Below are 20649 nucleotides of genomic sequence, written 5' to 3'. Positions count from 1 at the left end.
GCAGATGGCTGCTGGGTCTTCTTGTGCAGCGAGTGTGGGCCTGCTGGGAGGTGGGCTTATGTCTCTTTGGGGCTAGCTGCACAGGCTGGGTCTGTGGGCCCTCTGGGTTGGTGTCAGCTCACTGGTAGGGAGGAGTAAAATAGACATTTTTACTGCTATTTTAAGAACGAAGAAAAAAGAGCAGAGAGAAAGTAAACAATTTGTTTGGTGTCACAGAGCCAGTAAATGAATATTACAATTCTGAGAACAGTTTCACCCAAACTTAAGCTCTTTCTGCTTTGCCACTTTGATTCTATTGACTGATAATCTTTCAACTAAGAAGGAGCATGATCTGATACTCTTTGGCTCAATAATTACGGGCAAGATAAAATAGTTAATAAATTATTAACAACAACAAGAATCTTACTCCTGGAATTTTTTTTGGAGCAGTCAAGTTGACAAGAAAATATCTTGAAGGAGATGTGAATATAAGTGAAGTTTGGGGTTTGAGAAGTTTTTCCACTTTCTCTCTAAATTCATGACCTGGAACAAAATGTTCCCATTTTATAATTGCATAAAATATTATTTTCAAAGAAAGGAAAGATTATGAAATGTGTTTTGAGCCACAAAGGTACTGAATTGTGTGTTTATGGTCAGAACTTTAGAGATGGTTTTTTTGATGAGCACTTATGAATTCATGGCTAGCAAGATTTTTTATGGTAATTTTCTGGAATTGGAATATTGACCAGCCTTGGTGAGTAAGAATACTTAGGATTTTTGAATCCTAGTAAAATATATTCACAGCTTGCAGACATTTGTCCTAACTGGGCAGCACACGTGGAAGATAATTGACAGGAAAGACTGGACTTAGAAAGAGGAGAGGGAAGTCAGAAGGTAAGAAATTCATGAGAGGCACCTCCAAATTGAAGACCACCAGACATATACTGGGACAAGAGACAGATCCAGGTTTCAGTTTTCAAGAATGTGAACATTTGAGAAAGAAAAACTTTGGAAAGGGTTAAGTCCAGGCTAAGATGATGTTAAAAAGCAAATGAAATGCAGAGATTGAATTTAATTTGAAGACACTACAAACTCTTGCCTCTATGTGTTTTATAGGTTTGATTGAACAACAGCTGCATCATTTCTGCTACCTAATGTGTATGTGAATTTGAACAAACGTTTTAACTTTTCTTTTTTTTTTTCATTTATTTACATTTTAACTTTTCTGAATCTCACTTTTTCATCTGTGAGATCAGGATACTGATACATAGCTTGTAATGTGGGTATAAAGATTCAGTTCAGTTCAGTTGCTCATCGTGTCCAAATCTTTCCAACCCCATGGACTGTAGCACGCCAGGCTTCCCTGTCCATCACCAACTCCCAAAGTTTACTCAAACTCATGTCCATTGAGTCGGTGATGCCATCCAACCATCTCACCCTTTGTCGTCCCCTTCTCTTCCTGCCTTCAATTTTTCCCAACATCAGGGTACTTTCCAATGAGTCAGTTCTTCCTATCAGGTGGCCAAAGTATTGGAGTTTCAGCTTCAGCGTCAGTCCTTCCAATGAATATTCAGGACTGATTTCCTTTAGAATGGACTGGTTGGATCTCCTTGCAGTCCACGGGACTCTCAAGAGTCTCATCCAACAACACAATTGAAAAGCATCAATTCTTCGGCGCTCAGCTTTCTTTATAGTCCAACTCTCACATTCATACATGACTACTGGAAAAACCCATAGCTTTAATTAGATGGACCTTTGTTGGCAAAGTAATGTCTCTATTTTTTAATATGCTGGCTAGGTTGATCATAACTTTCCTTCCAAGGAGCAAATATCTTTTAATTTCATGGCTGCAGTCACCATCTGCAATGATTTTGGAACCCCAAAAAAATAAGTCTTTCACTGTTTTCACTATTTCCCCATCTATTTGCCATGAAGTGATGGGACCGGATGCCATGATCTTAGTTTTCTGAATGTTGAGTTTTAAGCAAACTTTTTCACTCTCCTTTTTCACTTTCATTAAGAGACTTTAGTTCTTCTCTTTCTTCCATAAGGGTGGTGTCATCTGCATATCTGAGGTTATTGATATTTCTCCCAGCAATCTTGATTCCAACTTGTGCTTCACCTAGGCCAGAATTTTGCATGATGTACTCTGCATAGAATTAAATAATCAGGGTGACAATATATATCCTTGATGTACTCTTTTCTTTCCCAATTTGTAATCAGTTTGTTGTTCCATGTCCAGGTCTAACTGTTGATTCTTGACCTGCGTACAGATATCTCAGGAGGCAGGTAAGGTGGTCTGGTATTCCCATCTCCTGAAGAATTTTCCACAGTTTGTTGTGATCCACACAGTCAAAGGCTTTGGCATAGTCAATAAAGCAGAAGTAGATGTTTTTCTGGAACTCTCTTGCTTTTTGGATGATCCAATGGATGTTGGCAATTTGATCTCTGGTTCCTCTGCCTTTTCTAAATCCAGCTTGAATATTTGGAAGTTTACGGTTCACATTCTGTTGAGGCCTCACTTGGAGAATTTGGGGCATTACTTTGCTAGGGTGTGAAATGAGTGCAGTTTTGTGGTGGTTTCAACATTCTTTGGCCTTTTCCTTCTTTGGGATTGGAATGAAAAGAAATCCTTTCCAGTCCTACGGCCACTGCTGAGCTTTCCAAATGTGCTGGCATATTGAGTGCAGGACTTTAACAGCATCATTTTTTTAGGATTTGAAATAGCTCAGCTGGAAAGCTATCACCTCCTCTAGCTTTGTTCATAGTGATGCTTCCTAAGGCCCACCTGACTTCACACTCCAAGGTATCTGGCTCAAGGTGAGTGATCACACCATCGTGGTTATCTGGGTCATAATGATCTTTTTTGTATAGTTCTTCTGTGTATTCTTGCCACCTCTTCTTAATATCTTCTGCTTCTGTTAGGTCCATACTATTTCTGTCCTTTATTGTGCCCATCTTTGCATGAAATATTCCCTTAGTATATCTAATCTTCTTGAAGAGATCTCTAGTCTTTCCCATTCTATTGTTTTCCTCTATTTCTTTGCATTGATCACTGAAGAAGCCTTTCTTATCTCTCCTTGCTATTCTTTGGAACTCTGCATTCAAATAGGTATATCTTTCCTTTTCTCCTTTGCCTTTAGCTTCCCTTCTTTTCTCAGCTATTTGTAAGACCTCCTCCTGAGTTGAAATAGGCTTGACCATTTCTTAGATCTTGAGTATATCAAGCAACAATGGTGTGAAAATACATAGAAAACTACGAGCATTCCACAAACCTATGAGTTATTAGTTAGAATTTTAACATATGTGCAATCCAGAGAGAGAGAATGTGTGTTAAGGCAGTGGAGAAACACGACGTGAGCTGTGATGAGAAGTTTACTGAAATGGGAAGTTCCCATTTCCTTCCTTCTTCTCTCCAGGCTTGCGGTCATACACTGGAGATGCTCCTTGGGGTTGTTTGTAGTCTGGAGCATGCTGTCTCGATTTGAGACCAAGGATTCAGGTGGCTTTAGGCAAGTGACCAAAACAAATATAACTTTTTCCTGTTTCTGGTTGCCTTATCTCTCTTTCACCCCTTTGTGCAGTAATAGACATTGTATTTAATACTGAAAGTGAAAAGAAAGAAAGTGAAATTGAAGTCGCTCAGTCGTGTCTGACTCTTTGCCACCCTGTGGACTGTGGCCCACCAGGCTCCTCCGTCCATGGGATTCTCCAGGCAAGAGTACTGGAGTGGGTTGCCATTTCCTTCTCCAGAGGATCTTCCCTACCCAGGGATTGAACCCAGGTCTCCCACATTGCAGGCAGACGCTTTACTGTCTGAACCACTAGGGAAGTCCAACTATTATTTAATAGCAAGTCCAAAATTATTTTCAAAACACATATTCTGTTTTTCAAGAAAAAAATTCTTAAAAACCAAATACTTTCTTTCAAGTTTTTATTTGAGCAATACATATATTATAAAAGATAACAGAAAAATCAACACAGACAATGGAATAAAATTATATTGTCACCATAAGTATATGATTTATTTATATATTACTTTCATTAATTGTCATTTTAACAGTTCTAAGTATAGTCTGCTTGGTTGTTGCTGTTCAGTCACCAAGCTGATTCCAGCTCTTGGCGATGCCATGGACTGCAGCACATCAGGTTTCCCTGTCACTCACCACCTCCCAGGGTTTGCCCAATACATGCCCACTGAGTCACTGATGCATCCAACTATCTCATCCTCTGTTGCCCTCTTCTCCATCTGCCTTTACCCCCAAGTAATTAAAATAATACCCTTGCTGAAACATACAGTGGTTACAGAGACTAATCATTCCTTGACTTAGTTAAGCCAAAGAAATAATTAAAATTGGTCAGTTCAAGGATATTAGGAACCAAGATATTCTTTTGGCCTTTGAGGGTGTCTCTTCAAACTCAGTAGAAGAGTTCAATAAAAACTGGCAATGAGCATTTTCAAAATCAAAGAATTTTATGTATATTATATAATCACTTGCCTATATAGTCATTTAATATGGTCCATAGGTTTTACCTTATGATAACATATATATCATGGTACTGGGCACATATCAAGTACGTAATACTTTTTAAACTGAAGTGAACTGACAAACACCATTAATTATATCATTACTAACAACCCAGCTCCGTACTGCTTTTCAGGCTTTCAATGACACGTTGGGCTAGGACATGATATTTAAGTACTTTAGATCCTTGGAAGAAATAGTAGTGTCCTAAAAATGAAAAAAAAAAAAATGAAATATTTTAATTCTCTGATTGTATTCTTTAAAAAAAAAGAAAGATGACCTAGATTAGACAAGATCAGATTCAAGATTATAAAGTTGGATTCCTCAGTTAGATATCCTGCCCCCAGATATCTACCTACTACGAGTCTTTTCACCATAAATATCTTCATTATCTTTAATGAGAAAGTTGTTTGGTCTTTAAGACTGACTCTTAAAAATGCAAATGTTTTTGAAAATTCACACTCCAGGTGGAGAATTCAGAATGGAAGAGAGGAGAGTGGACTCAGGTAGGGTACATAGAAGCTTTGATGGGGAAAATAAATAAAACATGGGGATAGGAATACAACCCAAAATATCTTGACCCAAAGATATCTTGCTTAGCCTGACCTTGCTGGAAGACATTCATAAACACAAATTCAAATAAATTTAGGCTTCTTTCATCCCACCCTGAGACTCAGTCCATGAGAACCCATGAAGGGTGGAAGGGACTGAAAGGAAGTTAAAGAACTCAGGACATAACAATGTATAAAAGACTCCTGCTTGCCTTAACTGCTATCCGCTCGCTTACATATACTGTTTAACTTGATGTGATGGAAATCCCAGAGACTCAGACATATAAAAGTGGCAAGAATTATCTGCTCTCTGTCTGATAGACAACCCTAGTATAAATCCATCTTTGATGCCACCTCACTCTTTCTTCTGGCCCACCTATTCTGAGCCAAAAAAATTGTAGATTTTCTCTCTGTGGCCCTTTGGAGAACTGCAGAGCTCTTTCTCTTCCAATTTGGAGCCCTTTTTTTCTGATCTGGAAGACTCTATAATCCAGTATTTTAATAAGGGGTTTCCACTATGTTCATGGTTTCCCAGTCCACTTACTGTTGCAATAGAAGACTGCATCAATTTTCGGGCCAATTCCTGGGAAGTATGTAGTAATCAACTTGGGATAACCAGGGTCCATGAATTGTCTCCTCTCGTCATACCTGAGCAAAGAAATAACCAGCAGAAACTACATCAAAATATGGATTTCATGACATTAAGCTTGATATTTCATGGTTATGAATCACAAAACCTGCCTTATTCTCTTCTGGAACAGTTTAAACTGTACCCATTGGAAAACCAAGGACCTAAACGGTTCACAGATTTACTCCAAGTTTCTATAGGACTCAAACCCTAGGCTTTTTGACTTCCAATCAAGCACTCTCCCCGCTCTGCCAGAATGCTTCTGCCAGTGCTAGCGCCTGACTCTCTAATTTCCAGTTAATGACTTTGAACAATCTGCTCTCCCTCATAGCATGGTTCCCTCATTCTGTCTCCTTGGGATCCAACAGTTCTAGAAAGGAATCTGAAAATGCATACGCCCTGCAAACTGACTGCAAATACTAGGTCTCATACATCCACACCACTCTTCTTCAATTCATTTCTACTGTGATTAGTAACGTGACATTTTATTTAAAGTGCTCCTTTTAAAACATGCATTGTTATCTCCTATCATAAATCAACAGTACAGAGACAAGAATTAGGTTGAAAACAACTGTTCCAGTGCTATATTATCTTGATCCCTCTTCCAGGAAAATCAAGAGCCTTTTTAAATTTAGATAGAAAAGCTGTCTTCTGAAAAATCCCATTCTCTGACTGTTTCATAAATCTTAGGGGTCAAATTATCAACCATGAAAGCTCACCTCCAAAACTTGTTACCTACAAAGAAGTAGGTCTTATAGAAAAGTGGGTTAAAAACAGCTGCATCAATTTTTTTCACTGAGGAGGGGAAGCCCAAAGAATGTATGCTCTTGGGATAGTTTAACTGTGGTTTCATATTGTTCATTAACCAGTACTTGTCATCTGTAAAGACAAAGAGAATGGGTACATTGGAATCATACAGAAAGAGTAATAGAAATACTGACTCAGCAGAAGCAACATCATTCTTATTTCATAGATTCAGAATATGTTACTCCTGTTCTTAAACATGGTTTACCTTCTATGGTTCTGTATTTTTTTTTTTCCAAAGTGTTATCATCTTATATTTTACAGAATTTTGCAGTAAGCTTTACATATTACCTAAGTATATTTACCCTCTTTGGGGCTATACTTCAGAGCCCCCAATAATAAAAATCTGGAGTGCTTTTTAAAAAGTTCTTTAAATGTAGTACTATTTCCTTAATTTGTTCTCTTCCTTAGAAGTAGACGCAATAGCAAAACTAAACATTGGAATTACCTTTAAAAAGAAAAACGTGGCTTCTGTCTGCAACTTCATAAGCAGCTTGAATGTGAGATGGTAGGTTTGGACCTAAAGAAGAAATTAAACTAATGCTGCTTTTTGGACTCTCAGCAAGCTTCCACCAGAAGAACCTGACAAGAAATATTTAACACGTTAAAAAATCACCGTAGACTGAAGAATCATGAAGAGGGAAGGACCTGTGGAAGAACTTCATGTTTCTTTCCAGTAGCTTCCCATTCTGTTCCATGGGCATTTGTGCAGGAGAACCACACGCAGAGGATTTTAATCACCTCCAGTACTAGCAATGATCTTAACAGGCAGACTGGCATATGGAAATACATGGTGCTTGGAACCAAGGTATCTAGGTTCTAGTCTGAGCTCACAACCCAGGCGGCAGTTCTGTAACCTAAAGGAAGTCAACTCAACCTCAGGTATCTCAGTTCCATAATCTCAGTAATGGGGAATATTTGTTCTATCTATATCAAATACCAATTTTCTCCACTGACCCACACATCCAATATCTGGTTCAATATATGTTCTAAGACAAAAACCATACGTCATCCTGGAATTCTCTTTTTTATAATCAAGAATTGAGTCTGGTACCCTGTCACAGCTTTAAGTCCAGATTTGACCATCTTAATTTAAATCTATCAGTATGATAAAATAGTCTGGCATCCTTGCTACCTGTCTTATCTATCCCCAACCCAGATTCTTGCCACAGATCCATTTTTTTACAGCTCAGTTTTCTAGTTAAAACAAATATAATCACACTGCTCTCCTGCTTCAAGATCTTCAAGATCTCTCCATTGCCTTCAGAATCAAGTCCAAGTTCCTACTAACAGATTTTATCTACTTCGTTTTTTAAATCATTTTGCACCATCCTCTCTCACACACACAAAAATCTGAGGGATCAGCCTTTAATATTTGTTAGATATGAAAATGATCTTACCTGTCTTTAAAGAAAAAAATTTTATCTCCCACAGTAGTAACAGCATCAAAACTCATATTGGGGTCACAAGCAGCTGGGTTTGTACTGCCAGGATTTGACGGAATATGGTGTTTTTCTGGATGTCCTGAAAATACATTTCAAGAAGCATCAGGAAAAAAAAATGCCTTTTATTTTTAAGATGAAGAAACACTCTAAAACATTCAATGTTCTTGATGAAGAATACTTAAAAAGCAATTTATGTTTTCTGTAACATTCACAGGAAGCATACAATAAATATTTTTCCCCTGCCATGTAGTTGCAACATTGTGGAGAATAAAACTCTGATCACTCTGTTCTCCTGTTCTGGTTAGATTATTTCTCTATGTGCCTTCTTCAAAAGGCAATGGTATGGTGGATAGGAAAAACAGATTTCAGACCAGAAGACTCAGGTTTTGCCTCTGGCTCAGGCATAACAAATTAGGTCCCCTTGTACTCATCCATAAAATGAAGATAATATCTGTGTTGCCTACCTCACAGAATTTTCATGGGGTTCAAAGAGAAGATAAATGTTAATGTTTATCCAAATGCAGATAGTATGAGATTATTCATAAGAATGAGTATCAATAAAGATACGGCAAAACGGTGAAGAAATTCAACTCACCATAGAGAGACTGAATGCCATGTATGTCATCAGCAGAGAGGCGAAATATCTTGTAGTCAATATCTCTGTAGCTGGGAAACATTATGGCACTTGTATCACTGGAATGGCCAAGACCCAAGGAATGGCCAATCTCATGAACAGCAACTAGGAACAAGTTTGGGCCTAAGAGAGAACCAGTGAAATCTGTTGGCATCTATAGAACAACGACACAACCACTCTGACAGTGAAAAGGGAAACTTTTAGAAATACCTCATTTTCCTCCTTCATAAGCAAGCTTTTTCAGCCTTGGCACTGTGGACAGATCCCTCTTTGCTATCAGGGTTGTCTTGTGCATTACGGATCTTTATAAATCTCTCGTTTTACCGTTGAATTCAAGTAGCACCACTACCCTCTAGTTCTGACAACCAAAAAAAATGTTTCCAGATATTTCTTTTTCTTTTCTTTTTATTGGGGTATAAAATAAAAGTGAAGTTGCTCAGTCGTGTCCGACTCTTTGCAACCCCATGGACTGTAACCTGTCAGGCTCCTCTATCCATGGGATTCTCCAGGCCAGCATACTGGAGAGGGTTGCCATTTCCTTCTCCAGGGGATCTTCCCCACCCAGGGATTGAACCCAGGTCTCCCACATTGCAGGCAGACTCTTTACCGTCTGAGCTACCAGGGAAATAGTTGCTTTAAAATGTTGTGTTAGTTTCTGCAGTACAGTGAAGTAAGCCAGTGATATGCATGCATATGTCCCCTTCCCTCTGGGACCTCCTTCCCACCCCCTCATCCCAGCCATCTCGGTCACCACAGAGCACCAAGCTGAGCTGCCTGTTCTGTAGAGCAGTTCCCACCAGCTGTCTACTTTACGCATGGCAGTGCACGCCTCTGGTTAAGGACCGCTGCACTCTCAGACAAGTGAAATATGTTCCATTGTCAAAACTTCCAGAATGACTCACAGCTGTGTTCATTGCTCCTAAGTAATTCTCAACTCACAAGACCTTGTTCTGCTTTTCCCTTAATCAGGCTTCACTGGATATAGAAAAGTCTTTGGTAACCTTCCATTACAAAACTCAAGTCTAAATCAGTATTAAGTTCCAGGTGAGTCACTGAGAAAAACACCACATTATATCTAATCCTTATACAACCAAAAGGAAGTCATCTTGTTCTCTATTTTCAGATGAGGATATAGTATCAGCAAGATTAAATGACAAATTAAGTGCCTGAGCCAAAATTCACAGTCAAATTTCTTGGCTCTAAAAATTTCTTGGATCACCCTTCTCCTAAACATGATTCCAAATGAAATCAGAGAGACTGTACTTACACTTTAGACATATTTACACTACCACATTATAGTTGTAACTGTTATTTTTTTTTTCCTGTATGTCCCAGAGGCTGTACCTTTGTAGGTAAGAGACAAGGGTGTGTCCTTTCTCTCAGATTTCCTAATTCTCAGATTTGAAAATTCCTGATTTTTTTTTAAATCTTCATTATAGTCTAATGCTTTCATTTGGTTCTTTCTTTCTCTATAGCAAAAGGAAGCTCAGAACTGACTTCCCAGGGTCACACACCATCTAGCTACAGAGCCTGATCTTGAAATACTCTCTAGAACCCAAGATGAACAAAGAGTTCACACCTCTCTGAGGCGGTCTCTACGAATACGGATCCTCCAAGCCCTCCCTGTAACACACGGGTCCAGTAACTAATTCAGAGATGCTTCCACTTCTACCAAACAATGAGAAAGAAGAAGCAAAGACCAATTCTCTCCACTCTGCATAAGACTAGGAAGAGTGAACAAAACCTTTTACGATTTGGCGTAAGCCTGAATTTATCTTACTCTCAATTCCTGTACTACTTTGTACAAAAGATCACCATTGGTTCTCATCTCAAAATAATGGACTTTTGTTTATGTTCTGTTTCCTTTTAGATTGTGTATTTCTCAGTGGCAAGACTGTGCTCTTTTCATTTCTGAATCTAAGCACCCCCATCACCTAACTCCCTAATAGAAACTCAGTGAAGACTATGGGAATCATTCAATTAATTTACCATGCCAAAAAGAAAAAGAATTTACTGTGTCAAAATTAGTCGAGAATAAGGATTTTACATTAGAATTTTCATAAATAACTCAGTCTTTTGAAAGCTTAGAATTAAGCAAATTAAAATAAGGCAACATGGACAAATAGAAAGTATACATTTTGCTAAGATAAGACCTAGGAAATAAATGGTCTGGTCCCCGCATTTTCCACAAGGTAGCCTCTAACCTTTTCTTTTCTCTATCTGTAAAGGTCTGTGTTAAATGACTTTCCTAAGTTTCTTTAGAATTTTAAAAATTCTCCAGGCTAATCAGCACGTTTCTCCTGTCAGATGAAAAGATTACAAACCCCAAATGCCTTTGGATAAAATTTGCACAAATTTAACATGTTTACTGAATATTTGAGGCTCAGCCAGGACCTAATCATTTGTCTTTTGACAATAAAAAAAAATTCTCTTCTCAATCAAAGGTTTCATAAGCCTTAGGCCATGTGTCAAACTAAAACAAATAGCCTTTCTGGTCTATAAAAATATTGCCATCAATGCAAACAATATCAACTGGGGGTGGAGATGATGATGCTGAGTAGAGCACATTCTTGATGAATTTCTCTCTATTTCCTTTCCACATATGGTCAGTCATACTGTCTAGAATTTCCAATAGAAATATTAGGAAGGCCTCTGATGTGATGCCTTGAATTTTCCAGTGGATAGTGACTTCTCCAAATAACAGGGGATGCTCATTACCCTCTTCCCCCAACTGTCTGGGATGGATGATGAGTTTTATCCCCTCTGTAAGTACACACAAGGTATTAAATGATCAATGGGGCATTTTGAAATTTTTATCCCAGAACCACAAGGGACTACCTGATCACATAACCTTGTGTTTCTTTATAGAGATCTCTAAATCCTCTATAACTTTATCTTTTTATGCCACTATGAATTTAGGAAATTGTTGGCATATAATGAATCATGCAAATGATCACCCTGTTCTAGGATTATTGGCATACACAGCATTAGTATCTGTATTTGTTCGAGTTTATGGATTGCACTACCAAAAACTGATCCCCTAAATAATGGCTTTTTTCTTTCCATACCATGGTTCTTAAGGTTCCTGAGTGTATACTAATAAACTAGTTCATCTTCATAGATTCTTGGAAATGAACTTTAAAATAATCTAGTCCAATATACTCCATTTATAGAGGGTGAAGTGGAAACAGTGTTAGAATTTTATTCAGTGTCAAAATTTTAGAAAAGTTTCCTTGTCCTTATAATCCTTTTTCAGAATGTGGCCTTTCAAAAACAGGATATAACTTGGAATTTGTTAGGATTTTTTAATTCTTTGAGGGTTTGGGGAGCCTACCTTTGCGTGATTTAGTCCAGGTTTCAGCCTCATCAAAATGCGCATCTCCTCCAAGACCAGCTCCAGGTGCAAAAGCATGGGCTAGGATTCCCCATGGGCCATCAAAAGGATAGGCGTCTCTATGTTCTTATTTTTAAAAAAAAGAAAAATAAAATTAGTCTATCTACATATGTTTTGTGTGTGTGTGTGAGTGTATGCTCAGTCATGTCTGACTCTTTGTGGCCCCATGGACTGTAGCCTGCCAGGCTCCTCTGTCTATGGAATTTTCCAGGCAAGAATACTGGAGAGGGTTGCCATTTCCTACTCCAGGAGATCATCCTGACCCAGGGATTGTACTCTCATTTCTTGCAACCCCTGCATTGGCAAGAATATTCTTTACTACTGTGCCACCTGGGTCACGCCAAATGAGACAGATGACGTAAGTTCAAGTTCTCTACCTCGAAATGCAAATTGTATCATGATGTCAGCCTCGTTTTCATGAATCTTTCTGAATTTCAGGGGGGTCACATCACTCCATACTTGAAAAGCTTTCTGGAAGGCATCGTCAACATCCTCAGGCCTCAAGTCAGGGGTGTAATTGTTGATTCTTTACCAGCACAACAAAAGAGGAAAATACATGGAAATCATGTGTTAATTTTGTTTTATTACAATACTTCATTTCTGCTAACATCATTCAAGAATGAATCGTTCTTAACCCTATATGCAAGACAGAAAAAGAGACACAGATGTATAGAACAGACTTTTGGACTCTATGGGAGAAGGCGAGGATGGGATGATCTGAGAGAACAGCATTGAAACATGTATATTATCAAGTGTGAACCAGATCGCCAGTCCAGGTTGGATGCATGAGACAAGTACTCAGGGCTGGTGCACTGGGATGACCCAGAGGGATGGGATGGGGAGGGAGGTGGGGGGGGTTCAGGATGGAGAACACATGTAAATCCATGGCTGATTCATGTCAATGTATGGCAAAAACCACTACAATATTGTAGAGTAATTAGCCTCCAACTAATAAAAATAATTGGGAAAAAAAAAAAAGAGGCAGCACTGCAAAATTTGAGAACCATTGCAAAAAATAATAATAATAATAATGAAATAAAATACTATCTTGCAAAAAAAAAAAAAAAAATGAATCATTCCATAGATCAGTAGTCCAGATGAGAAAAACCTGCTTCATCTACAGAAATATTTATCCTTGGGCACCTTACTCCTTAAACAGAATCTAACTTGATTTCTACTCATTTATGATTTACAGGTCACCATTATGAAGGATTTACATTTGTAGAGGCTTATGTTTTTTACCCTTACTCCCAGACTTCTTCATTTATCCATCTAAATGGTCTATAAAGCTTTCTCTTGCCTCTTTTTAGATCCAGCTCCATTCTTCTTTTATTTATGGCTTTCCTACTCTGTTCTGGACTTGCAAGCCCAACAATTCCATTGAGGGAATGGTTTTCCCTTCTAGAGACACTATTTCAACACAGGGATAGTGTTAATAATTGAGAGATGCTTACTATCTACATCCAGATTTAGAGTTCTATCTAAGTGGCTCAAGTTTCTAGAACACAGACCTAGGGGAAAGTAGAAAAATACTTGGCTATGATGTTACCTGTAGGTGATAAGACGTTTCTTCCAGACCGGCCGCCCTGGAAATACTTGGAAATTTTTAACATCCGGCACTCCACATCGAGGTCTGTGCATCATGTCCAGAGTAGATGTGTCCAGTTGCCCAGTCACTTTTAGCCCAAAGAATTGCTGCATTTCCTGAATTTTATTCTCCATGATGTTCCTATTGACTTTCATTTTTGTCATTGGAGTTGTTTCCATCTCCAGGCCATAAAAGTTTGCCAAATATCTCTGGAAAAAATACATTTATTGACACATCATTTTATGTAGAAAGATTTCTGTCAGAGCTCTGTATTTATAACTCAGCTGCACACTGATGCCTTTTTAAGGCAAGGGTTTTGGCCATTTTGGAGAGTTACTCAGTTTTTCTGAATCTCTTACATATATGGATGTTATGAAACTTTTGTTTGATTTTTTCTTATTAATTCTGTCTCATAGCAATTTAATTTTTAGACCAGCCAGAAGAATCTAGAAAAGTAGAGGAAATTTTTTTCTTCCCAGACACTTTTTTCTTACATTCCTCTTCAGCAATAAATAAATAAAAATAAGAAAACAACAAAACAGTGCTAAAATCCAATAGCTCCCTAAAACAGTTTTCAACTAGTACTTTCAGAATAAAACAGGTCAGTGAAATAAATCTTATAGACAAAAATCAGTCTAGATAAATTCTATAGTGCTAATTCTTACTTGAGCGAACGCCACTTCATTTTCTTCAGGGCTTGGATAGTTAGTCAATGGGGCAGCTCCAGAAGCAATGACCTGCAGAGCTAGTATCAACAGAAGAAACTTCATTCTACACTTCTTCTGAACAGCTTAACCCAATTTACCCTGTTCCTTTCCAATGCAAGTTCCTTAAATGTGTCTCTTTATATAGCCCTTAGGCCAGGCTCTGTGAATACGAAATTCTTTGTGTGACTCACAGTTGATATCATCCTTTGATTTTTCTCAAAAATAAATATGACCTTATTCTAGGACCAACAATGGGTCAATTCATATCTAACCCATCCATGGGTCAATTGACATCAGAGTCATCCCTCACTCAGACAATTCAGAGTACATTTCTTTAAAATAAATAAGCTCCAACTTCCATCCACCTTATATGAGCCATTATATGAGAAATAATAAGCACCTAAAATATTGAAATAACTTAAAAATGAATATTTAAGGAGTTCTGAACTTTCACTATAATACTTTCCTCATATTCTTTAGAGGTGAAATAATCTTTTTTTAAAAAACTAAATTTAAGAATTTAGATAAATAAAATTCTTTTGCTAGAATAGAGTACTATGTAAGCTGAATCTAGCTCCCTAGAGATCTGGTGTAGAGATTTCACGTTTAGAAAGGAAAAGTTTATAACATCATGATGTTTTGATGTTTGTTCTCTGTATCATACAGACTCAGATCTTACTTCTATAACTTGAGATCTTCAGGCTTCAAATTCCAGCTGTGTAACTGAGGAGAGAGATTCCAAAGTCAAATTTCCTCACATCCTTCACACTGGTAGCATGAAGATCAACACTTCAACTTTGGGAGATAGCAAAAGTTTGCCTCTGGAATCTCTCCATCTCCCCATCAACTCAGCCTCCTCCCTCCATGACTTAATTGTCCCATGAACACAGAATCTGCCTCTCGGTCAACAGGGAATGTTTGAAGACTGACAGCATTTAGGACTCAAGGAATAAATTCCAAAGGTGGAAATGCAAGCAATGGGGTTGACTGCTGATTCTACATGAAGAGTCTGGGGGGGTGGGAGCGCACCGAGAAATGGAGTATCTCATGCCTCATCAGCAGACAAGGGTGTCACAGTCATCAGTGACGGCAGCCCTCCTTTGTGAACTGGTGAGCTCTAAGGCCACTCAGGAAGAGGAAGAATATTTGTGATCTAGCAGCCACCAGACTGCAGCCACTCCTTACGGTGAGCCCCATGGAGCTCGGGACGTGAAAAACACAGGATCCTGGCCCAGGACAGCTGAGATGCCTATGAGAGGAATGATTCTAGTGAGCCCAGACTCTTGCATCTTTCCACACATAGACAAGCACTAAGTCCCTCAGTTTGGTATATCTGATTTTCTTTAATTAGCTATGATCTTCTGATGCTCAGACTACCTGCCCTTTGTTGCAAACCTTCTATGTAATCTGGCTCCATCCCTTAACTCCATGGACCAGTTCTCTCAGGATCACTTGAGATGCTGTCTCCCAGGCTTGAACTCCTAAAAATTCCCGCCAAATGAAACGCAACTCTCAACTTTTAGGTTGTGACTATTTTTTAAGTTGAGAGCACAAAACTGTGTGCTATGATTCAGTCACTGTTCTGACCCACCTTCAAGGCCTAGGGAAATTCTGGCTGCTCCCTAGGATTTCCCTGAGGCTATGGCTCCAGGTGAATGATTTCCTTCTTATGCAAAGCGGGTCCTCTACACTGTACCAGGTATCTACTTTCAAGCTATCTGCCTTTCTCAAACTCTGACTTCCTGTTTTTCTGGTGGGTTTTTTTTTTTTTTTTTTTTTTTTTTGACTATGCCATGTGGCTTGGTGGATCCTAATTCTCTAATTAGGGATCAAACCCAGCACCCAGCAGTATAAGGGAAGATTTCTAACCACTGGACCAGCAGGGAATTCTCTCAGGCCTTTCATTTGAAAATGAGGATGATAACTTGTACTTCCTTATGCTTTTGTGATGATTAAATGAGATGATGTTTAATAAATACAACACATACTACAGGCACTCATTAATATTCATTCTTTTCCCCTTGGCCTCAAAGGACATCATTCATTGTAAGTTTGCAGCCAGACATGGCTCTAGGATTCATGAAGAGAAAGATAACACAGGAGAATTGTAAGGTAATCTTTTCTGATATTGAATTTAACCAGAGAATTATAAGAGGAGCCTGACTGTTAGGCTATAAATCAAGAAAAATGGGATTTATTAGAAAATATGGGCGCATTTATTTCTCCACCAACAGAACATTGCCAAGCATGGGCAGGGACAGTCATGATTGTACTTCTGGTGCCCAAACCAACCTGGAAATTAGTAGGTGCTCAATAAACATGTGTGAAGGAATCTAGTTGGAGAACAGTGTCTAAAGATATGAGTAGTAAATTTCCTTCATGGGAGCAATCATTACATAAGAGGATATGCTCCTAAACTTCTCTGAAAGCATAAACTGGTCTCATCCACAGCAAGAAGGAATCCAGTTCTTGGAAGACTTGAGAGAAGTCAAGAAATGTAGGATGTAACATGCATGGTTAAAATTACCAAAGATACAAAGGAAGTGAAAGAATGTTCTCACTAAAAGGTTGCTAAAAACAGAAACTCACACCCCGATTTTAACAGTCTCTGAATCTTTGCTCATCAAATGTCACAGATGGGTAATCTGGACCCCTTAGGCAACCAGAGAACGTTGCCGGCAGTGTCGTTAACTGAGAGTCTGGGGTCAAGCTGATCTGCTTTAGAATCTTGGCTCCATCATTTTATGACCTTGTCCAACCACTTCCATTTCTTTAAGATTTAACTTCTTCATTTGTAAAATTGGAACAATAATATTACCTATCTCAAGAGTTGTTGTAAGAATTACTTTAAATTGTAGGGGAAATTTTTAGCTTAATGCCAGACACAGAAGAGTCAGTAATTTGATGCCTTCCTTCTTTTACTGTACTCCTATGTAAGACATTTAAAAGAGACTGGTAATGAAAGGGAGATCAACAACATACCCTGACTAATATTCTGTGGTATTTAGAAGGAGCTACATTAAGATTGAACTTCCCAGGCAGCACAGTGGTAAAGAATCTGTCTGCCAATGCAGGAGATGCAAGAGACTCAAATTTGATCCCTGGGTCTGGAAGATCCCCTGGAGGAGGAAATGGCAACCCACTCCAGTATTCTTGCAGGAAAATTCCACAGACAAACAAACCCTGGGGTACAAAGAGTGGGACACAACACATGCACACTTAAGATTATGATCGAGGCACAGGCTGAAAGCTGAGAGTACCAACAGGGACATGGCTTTCAGAGGACACGCTGAGTGAAGAGACAATCAAGGAGTCATTGGCGATGCTTCATGTGAAAAAGCACATATCCATGAAAATGCAGAAAGTAGCCAAGGTCAGAGTTCCTCAGGAGGGATGACTTGCACTAAGAGCTTCACAAAGTTTCCAAAAGTATCCAGAGCTCTATGACATTGTTTCCTTCTTGACATACCCCAGGACATTTTAGGGTACATTCCTGATTCAATCACCTTCAGCTAGTTGTCATCCCTGAGGATACAGAGGCAAATCAAAGTATGGTCATCAGCAAGGGACCAAGACAGAGAAATGTTCCCAAAATATACAAAAAAGCTCCTTATGGATAACTTGCTGCTGCCAACACTATAACAATGATACAATAATACCTCAATTTAAATATATATATTTTGCTGAGCCATGGCTTAGTTGCAGCACTCAGGATCTTTGATCTTCATTGGGATGTGTTGGATCTAGTTTCCTGACCAGATATCAAACTTGGGCCTCCTGAATTGGGAACACAGAGTTTTGGCCACTGCGCCACCAGGGAATTCCCCTATATGCCCTAAGTTTTTTCAGTTAAAGTCAGGTTGTCCCCTTTGCCGTCGGAGGGGCCAGAAGCCCACAGATAGTCCCAGGCGTGTTGCAGGTGAACCTGGATCCCGGGGCAGTGGCAACTCTGTCTGCTCTCTGGAGACTCCTTTCTGCACCTTCCTTCCTGCCTGGGCCTGCCACTGTCCTGCTGCTAAGCTGCCTTTGCTGACAAGGCTCCCAGGAATTGGCCCAGAGCATCTCTCAAAAGCATAATGTTTAGAGTCACCCTACTCAGTTGTGTGGACTTAGACAAGTTCACTTCTCCTTTCTTCCTTTTCTTTGGATGTAAAATGGGAATAGTATTAATGTTTTATAAAGAATAAATGACATAATCTGTTAAACACCTACTTTTCCATGATAGTTCAGCTCAGTCGCTCAGTCGTGTCCGACTCTTTGCGACCCCATGAATAGCAGCACACCAGGCCTCCCTGTCCATCACCAACTCCCAGAGTTTACAGACTTCCATAAATGTTCATTCCTTGTCTTCTTCTTTTACCACGGTCTCTGTTTGTTGGTCGTGCCTTGGTTGGCACTGTTTCCACATAAGAGAAAAGTGAATCTAAGTAATAGTGTTTAATCACAAGTGCATCTGCATCCAGCAAGGAAGCGTGAACAAGGGGGTGAAGAGCTCCTGTTGATGGTAGAGACAGCTCACAGAGTCTTCTCTCAATTTCCAGAATCAACTGGAACTCAGCCTCACGTGGAACTGCTACTTGACTGTCCATAAGGCAGAGAGTGTCAGAGTAACTGGTTAGAAAACCCACTGCCTTTCAAACTAGTTCTCAGCCCCAGACTGTGTCAGTGAGTTCCCTGAGCCCACGACCTTCCTCCCAAGGGAGACGGGACTGAACACTGGTGAAAAACATGGCATGTGCAGGGCTTGGGAGTGATGGCAATTGCCCTGCATGCAGCCCAGAGAGGTGGAGGCAGGAACAGGGCAGGTGAAGAGGACAGAGGTTTCTTCTCCCTGTCCCTTTTCTTCCCCCAGCAAATAGCTATAATCTAAGACAAAAATGCAGCAGGAAGCAGAGGTCCATGTGTTCATCCCGAGGTAGATACATGATGATAGGCACGTATGTATGTATGGTGCATAGTTTATTCTCTGTGCTTTCCAACATCAAATCACCTCAGTTTAGAGATAATGACTCAGATAACTCTGCGTTATTTTGACTTTGAAGCCGGGCTTAATGGAAAGAACAAGGCTGTGGAAAGAGGCTTGGCCTCAGACTTCAGCTATGTTACCTGTATTATCCATGAACTGTGTGGCTTTGGGCAAGGTAGTTCAGTGTCCTTATCTGTAAGTGACCAATTAGAGGTTTAAATCAGATGCTGCATGAAACTGCTCAGCACTGAGCCTGGTTCTCTTTTCTTGGTGACATCTAGAGCAGTGTTTCTCAACATTTCTTTCATTATTGCCACCCAAAAAAGAAGCATATTAGACTGCGCCCATGAAATTTCAATATAAGAGATATTATATATATCTGTTTATGTACCATAGCATATCTATATTTTATACATTGAAAAATAAGATGTTTTTGTCCCCAGTGGCCAATTTCCACCCACTCGGGATTGATATCACCCCACTGAGAATATATGTACTCTGGGAGTGTATATTCTACATAGCTGGGTCAGCGAGTGACCCATGACACCAGTTCTGCCTGGTATGACTTGGCATCTCATCAGATGGTTGACAAAAAGTACCATCTCCTGGAAGATAGCCATAAAGCCAAGAGATCTGGATTTCAGAGACACTCTTTAGAACACAGAACTCTTAAGATTATAAAGGTAAGCCTGTTGAACTTGGTGTCAGTCAAAAGCAGTGACATTCTCACAAAGGATTGACCAAATGCATTTGTGGGTTAGATCAACTCACAGAGAAAACAGACCAATGGCTAGAAAGATGAGAGCAAATCAGAGAGAATATGCACAGCTCTTTTCAAGAGTTGAGGCAACAGAATTTTTAAATCACTAAATTGTTTTTTCCTTTATTTCTCTCGTTTCCTTCAAGTACCACTTAAGTCACTAGCCAACTGTTTCTTGCCTCAACATTCACAATCCTGAGTAATTATTCACATTCTGACATCTTTCCTAGAGCCTAAATCACTAAAGTGGCTACGCTTTGAGAAGAGAGGGATTTTTCCTAAACTGAGAGTGATGGGAGAATCTATAGGTTCTAGGTGCCTTGACGAACTGGGCTGCACTTCACGGCAGCCCCCCAAGGATATGATGTTACATCTGATACAGCTGCACCAAGATTCATATGAGGTATATTCAGGCTACCTAACATGGTCCTCTCTACATAGCGGGTGTACTGTATTGCTGCTATTGTTATTTTTTATGTATAATTTTCTAAAAGGTTTGTCTCACTTTTCCCCCAAAGTGTTTACATTTTATGTTTTAGCTATCATTGTGGACTCTCTTGAGACTGCACAGAACACAAAGAGATGGTATTACTAGACAATCAGTCTATAGGTGTGTGTGCGTGCTCAGTCATGTCCGACCCTTTGTGACCCCGTGGACTTGACCCTG

The 20649-nt window shown here is 39.3% G+C and overlaps 1 protein-coding gene across 1 annotated transcript; it reads right to left on the bottom strand.

Annotated features, from left to right (window-relative positions):
- Window positions 1-3896: 3896 nt before the first annotated feature.
- On the bottom strand, window positions 3897-14349 carry MMP12 (matrix metallopeptidase 12). The gene is made up of 10 exons (XM_061143253.1): window positions 14215-14349; window positions 13511-13758; window positions 12339-12487; window positions 11902-12027; window positions 8529-8690; window positions 7889-8012; window positions 6937-7070; window positions 6404-6563; window positions 5601-5704; window positions 3897-4712 (listed from the first exon to the last, which is right to left on the bottom strand). Exons 1-10 carry the CDS (start codon window positions 14317-14319, stop codon window positions 4612-4614), a joined length of 1413 nt encoding a protein of 470 aa, XP_060999236.1. The 5' UTR covers window positions 14320-14349; the 3' UTR covers window positions 3897-4611.
- Window positions 14350-20649: the final 6300 nt, after the last annotated feature.

Source organism: Dama dama, chromosome 1, assembly GCF_033118175.1.
Source record: "Dama dama isolate Ldn47 chromosome 1, ASM3311817v1, whole genome shotgun sequence".
Classification (NCBI taxonomy): Eukaryota; Metazoa; Chordata; class Mammalia; order Artiodactyla; family Cervidae; genus Dama; species Dama dama.
This window is presented reverse-complemented; position numbering and strand designations above follow the sequence as displayed.